Consider the following 6,113-nt stretch of genomic DNA (forward strand, 5'->3'; position numbering starts at 1 on the left):
AGTACAGCTCTGCATCGGCCCTCCACACCCGCCGCGAGGAGGGCTGTGCGGCGCCGCAGCATCACGGGGACCCGTTTACTACGCGAGTGTCCAGGGCCCCTCCACCTGAGGACGTCCTCGTCCTCTCCCTGGAGGGCGCCCCAGCCCCGCCTTACCAAGCACGTGCCAAAGGGGAGCTCACTGTAACGCTTGAGGCCTCCAGTGAGGCAAGCGCGGCTGTCCTCGTTCTAGACAGGGAAACAGCGGAGACGGCCCACAGCAGCAGTGCACAGACCACTCCTGCATCCCCGTATCCCCCCGCTGAGCTCTGCGCCCACCTACGGAGCCTAACCAGACCAACCATTTCTTCTCACGTCCTGTCCACTCCATCCACGCAGCCACAGTCCACACTCTAACGTCAAGTCCAGACCTTCCTTGATGAGCACGTTACCGTTAATTTTTCTTCACCTTCCAACCAAGTCCTCAACCTATCCTAACTTAGATGCAAAAATCATTCCCCTGAAAATGTCATTTTCATCACTATTTTGAAGTCATTTCCATGTGCTAGTTTCCAACGGCCTCTGCTTTCAAAGTTAAAACAATAATCCGTGGTTATTCTGCCTTCCTGAAACTGCTCACATTTACTGACATCTGCTATACCCTGATCTCTGCTCCACGTGTCAAGCAGAGAAGCTAGCCGATTAACCCACGAACAATCCTGCTCACTCCCGTCTGTGACTTTCACACATGCCTTACCCTAGCCTAAAACATCGCCCCAGTTCCCTTCTAATAAATCACGCCTCTGCCCTCAATGCTCATCTATTCCCCAAAGAGTCTCAGGCAACACCCTTGTAGGATTATTCCAAACTCCACCACCTACTGCCCAGTTTCCCAAAAGAAACTAAGCTACCGTGCTAGAGGCAGAATTAAGTCCCATTCACGACCTGACACCCATCACACTAAGCCCTCTGGTTGGCTTGTACAGCCTGAGCCCATCCAAACCATCCAAAGATCCACACCTATTCTCCTAAAGAAACGTGCCCTAAAGTCAGGTGTGTGGCTTCCCTCTCCTTCCTCCCTGCCCGCATCCACTCCTACGTTGCCCTTTCTCATTGCTTAAGACGGGAGGCACACAGCAACTCTGATACTGGTCAAAGCCAAGAACTGTCCTGGACCACAGGCCAGTGAGAGGGTGGATGAACCCACATGTCAAACAGCTCTTGCTGTCACCATGTGATTCTTGGATTGACTCTAAGGGACCCATTTTCAAAGCGATGGCTCATGTGATCCCTCTGGGAAGACAGGCCCTCGGGAAGGCCGAGGAAGGGCCATCAGACCTAGTCCTCACAAAGAGATAAAGAGGGGGGGGTGTGATTTTTGTTTTCTTTCACGTCACCTGAGTGGTAAGAGCCAAGGAATTCCCTGGCGGCCCAGTGGTTAGGACTCCACACATTCACTGCCAAGGGCCTAGGTTCGATCCCTGGTCTGGGAACTAAGATCCCACAAGCCGCGCAGTGCAGCCAAAAAAAGAAAAAAAAAAGAATTCAGGAGCCAAAATTAAGTGAAAGATGCCTCTTAGGAGGCCATCTTCTAGGCCAGGCCTCAGACCAGAGAAGCAGAAGTCTTCAAGGGCCAGCTCGTGTTCAAGGTTCACAGTGAAGCCGACCACAAGCACTCAGGTCCACTTCAACCCTCCCTTCCTATACACCCGGTGACCTGCAGCACACACTAGCCTCACGAGATACCACTGCAAATTTAAAAAAAGAGCATGCAGGAACGGGAGGCTGGGTGGTCCCTTAGGACCAAATACTCAGCCAGGCACAGAGAATATAATGGGAGACCCTGCCCTTCCACCAATTTATACTGTAAGATGGGACTAAAACCATTCTGTCTGAAGGAAAAGTACAGGATGCTATGACAACATCCAACAGGAAGACAAATCTTGTCTAGGCAGTCAGATAAGGAAATGAGTCTGGGCCGGAGGCTAAGTCCAATAATACAAATCCTTTCAAGCCATGGTACAGTTTTAAGGTTTGGGGTGGTAGGGGGTTGGGGCCAGGGTTTTGTTTGTTTTTTGGTCTTTATCCTAAGAGCAAAGAGAAGCCACTGAAAACTGACTTAAGCAGGGGAATGACATAATCAGACTGAATTGTTAAAAACTAGGCTACAGTATACAAAGTGGACTGGCAAGTGGCAATGAGATAATGCTGTCAGGAGCAGAGATTCAGGCCCAATGACGGGGCCTGGACTCGGTGGAGGCAGTGGCGATGGAGGTGGCTGATGAATTCTGCATGCATCAATGAGGGGAAACGTACAGGACTTACGGGGAGACAGGCCGGGGCTGGAAGGGGAGAGAACAGTGAGAGGAGAGGTGGGCAACAAGGAGGATCCCAGGTCTCTGTCTGGATGGTGGTGCCCTGGGGAGGCTGGGAAAGCCTGGTGTCCAGTGGGGTAGGGGCAGGATAGCATGAGTCAGACGTGAGAAAGTAAAATTAGCCTGCTCTGAGAAAGCGAAAATCTGTCCTGCAATTTGCTAGGCTGGGATAACAGACACAGAAAGCTGGCTGCCAAGTTAACAGGAAACAGCATTTCTCCCAAGGACACACTGCAAGAGTAAAGTGTCATGATGAACCCTTCTTTCAGTGGCTACTGATTTCTTCTTCAGGGAAAGTTTACTCTTTAAAATCCTAGACTATCAGAAATTGTGCTGTTTGGAATCACACTAGTAAGGAGGAGGAGACATCCACTCTCGCCTGCAGGGTTGCAGTCACTGTGACACAGAGCAGAGCCTTGATAGCCAGCTAGCTGCAGAGCTTCAAATAAAGGATTTCTAGACCTGATGTGCCACCATCTACCTAAATTTTGTAGTTTTCAACGAAGCAGGACCTGGGGCCACTGCAGTGAGACCTGATGCTGACCCCTTCACACACAGACCTACTCTGCTTGGAGCCCATGAAATCACAGCTCCATGTGCACTCCACCTAAACTCGGCCCTGCCTCAAATCCTACGGCAACTCTGTCCTTTCCTTTGTTGGCAAAATGCCCACAGTCCCTCTGGTGTGTGGTCTCCCTCACTGCAACGAGCCAATAATCTGCCCTTGTCAGAATACAGGTCCTTCCTGATGGCTGCAGGCTGATTACACTAAGACAAACACTTAGAATTTTTTTTTTTTTTTTTTTTTTTTGCGGTACGCGGGCCTCTCACTGTTGTGGCCTCTCCCGTTGCGGAGCACAGGCTCCGGACGCGCAGGCTCAGTGGCCATGGCTCACGGGCCCAGCCGCTCCGCGACATGTGGGATCTTCCCGGACCAGGGCACTAACCCGTGACCCCTGCATCGGCAGGCGGACTCTCAACGACTGTGTCACTAGGGAAGCCCCAAACACTTAGAATTTGAAATGAATGTGAAACAAGCGAGAAGAAATGCCAAGTAGGAGTTAGATACAGGGCCCTGAGCCTGGAAAAGTCAGGCTAGATAAAAACCTATGAGACACTGGTATCAAGATGGCAACTAAAGCTATGTGTGTGCAGAGACTGCCCACGGAGAGGCCACGGAGTGAGGAGAGAAGGGGGCCTAGGCCTGAGCCTCGAGCACCTCCACGAGCTGAAATGCTGCTGCAAAGAAGGCTGACTCAGCAAAGCACACCGAGAACATCAACGGAAAAGAGGTGATGGCGTGGCTGGGGAAGACCAAGGGCTGTGAGGCAAGATCTCCTAAAGCCTAACTTTGATCAAGTTGCCATGGACTCATCTGTGGGCCTCGTTTTTGTAACCACCAGCCTGATTTTGACAGAGGACTAATCTCCAAAAATTGACTTGCGCTCACCAAGTCATGAGAAGACCCTGATGTATTCTTCAGAATGCCAGTTCACTAATTTTCAGTGAGAAATACAACTACCCAGCAGGCTGACATACTCAGCTGCGATCGGCACTTTCCTTCCCGAAACGAGCATGAGAGCAGGACTAAGAAAATTAAGAAGACAACGACCTGGAGCTATGGTAACCAGTGCCAGGGGGCATACCTGGCAGCGTCCCAGCGGGAAACAAGGGAACCCTGGTGTGGCCTTTATGGAAAGGACTACTTACAGGGGGGACAGCAGGGGTCAGAGACCCAAAAGGGATGGTAAGGCACCCAGGGACTAGCAGCAGCCCTCCAGCTGAAAGAACGAGGGGGGGAGACAGCGCTCCTGGAGCCCAGCGAGAGCTGCGGGTGGCTCCCGGGTGCGAGTCACAGCTGTGGAGGAAGCGGGAGCAAACACCCCACTCCTTCTGCCCGCTGACGCCTTCTATCGGTGAGCGCCCCTGGCAGCCAGCAAGGAGGCAAGAGGCACGCAGCCTGCAGGAGCCCACCTCGCAGGGCACACCACAGGGCCGAGAGCGGATCTGAGGATTCCAAGAGAGAATAAACAGGCAGGGAGCCATGGCAACCATGAGCATTCTCCCCTCTAACTGGACGTGGCTGCCCCCTTGACCAGATACTTTTCCACACACCAGAAACGTGAACTGTTGAGTCCAGATACCTTCTTGCCTGGACTAGCGCTAAAGACATGACCTGGGCCTCCCCGATACACCTCTTCTAGAGGCTAGGCAGTGATGGCAAACAACCAAACACAGCGGTAAGTTAGCCTTAACCCCTGGAGGCTGATTTGATAGTAACTCGGCCTCAGTCAGGCAAGTGCTGAATCGATCCGAAACAGCTCCAAGAGCTTCAGCTGGGCTCCCAGACTGATACCTGACACAATGGCTGAGCTCAAATCTCAGAATCTGAGTGCACGAGTCCTAGCAACTTAAATCAGGGCCAAAGCTGACCCGTTCCTCCATCGACAGAAGTATCTCTGTAGACACATCTGACCCCCTGCAAGGTTGCTGCACGGCAAGATCCTTAAGTGACACAAAAAAGACTTACGTTTTGGAACAGAGCTTTTAAATGATAAAGCATAAAATTTTTCCACCAAAGATGAAAGGGAGAGAAAGGAGAGCTGGTAGCAGATACTCAGAAAGTTGGCAGCCCTTTCCTCCAACACAAATTTGCACACAGCCAAGTCGCTCATCGCGGGCGCCTCCCTCCCTTGTGCCTTATCAGACTCTCCCAAACGTCATTACAAAGACCGTAACAGTACCTTAAAGTTTATTTATAGTCACTTCACAGCTACGGAAGGCAAACCTGCTGAAACAGACTGCTGTCACCATCAGACACTGCTACAGATGAAGTAACACTCACTTTTTTCTACAGTCTTTAATTTCTGGAAGCTTTCCAGCACTTCCCCGTTTAGTATTCTGGGTAAGAAGTCCCGTATTTGCATCACTTCAGTCGTCAGTCGTTCCAGGTCCTTCTTTCTGACTTTAACGAATTCTTCTTTGGCTCCCATATGCTAAAAGAACAAGCACACCTTAAGATGACTACACTTGTCCTCAGACGACTAAAACCGGCAGCCCAAGTGAGCTTGCCTCCTCCTCTTTAACACCTCCTGGGTTCACAACTGTGTCAAAAGCACGTCTTCACCTAACGTGCCCTCCACTATGTACATTACAGCTAGAGCGGTGAAGCCCCAGCCTTCAAGGGACGAGCCAGTTTTTCCAGGCGCAAACGAGGCCCTACTGCTGAAAGCCCAGGGAAACGCCAGCAACTTTTTCTTAACGCTCCGCCAGCGCCACGCTAATCACAAGGAAAATGAATCTGACTGGATTCCTTCTGGGTGCGCCAAACCCCTTGCTGGCCGGCGCGCTTCGTGTTCACCACAGCCCTCAAGGCTGTCCCGCTGGGAAACGGGGACACAGGCGGGCTAGGTGACTCTCAGGAACCCCAGGACCAGGGGACACCAGCAGGATCTGAACCCGGATGCGGCTCCAAAGTCCATCCCTCCCCACCCCCACCCCCCGCTCGGGCGCCACCACGTGCGGCGGCTGTGACAGCCGGGCAACCGTGAGGCCGGACAAGCCCGACCCGGCGACAGGGCCTCGCGGGCGGGGGCACAGGAGGCACAGGAGCACGCCCACCGCCCACCGCTCAGCCTCCCAGACCCGCACGCGCGGTTTCCGGGCCTGGGGTCGCCGCCCCCCATCCCCGGTCCAGGCCATGCTGTCCGCAGACGACGCCCTGGGCCCTCCCGGGCACACTGCGCAAGGCCGAGGCGGG

General features: G+C 52.9%; 1 protein-coding gene across 1 annotated transcript in view; it reads right to left on the reverse strand.

Moving 5' to 3' along the window:
- The window catches only part of HSF2BP (heat shock transcription factor 2 binding protein), an 84,744-nt gene that overhangs the window by 77,259 nt on the left and 1,372 nt on the right, over nucleotides 1-6,113 (reverse strand). Inside the window, exon 2 of the mRNA XM_024758365.1 lies at nucleotides 5,199-5,349. Coding sequence (XP_024614133.1) covers nucleotides 5,199-5,346 — 148 coding nt within the window. The 5' untranslated portion in view covers nucleotides 5,347-5,349. The remainder of the gene's footprint in view (nucleotides 1-5,198; nucleotides 5,350-6,113) is intronic.

This window comes from Neophocaena asiaeorientalis, unplaced genomic scaffold (assembly GCF_003031525.2).
Source record: "Neophocaena asiaeorientalis asiaeorientalis breed wild unplaced genomic scaffold, Neophocaena_asiaeorientalis_V1.1 scaffold45, whole genome shotgun sequence".
NCBI lineage: Eukaryota > Metazoa > Chordata > Mammalia > Artiodactyla > Phocoenidae > Neophocaena > Neophocaena asiaeorientalis.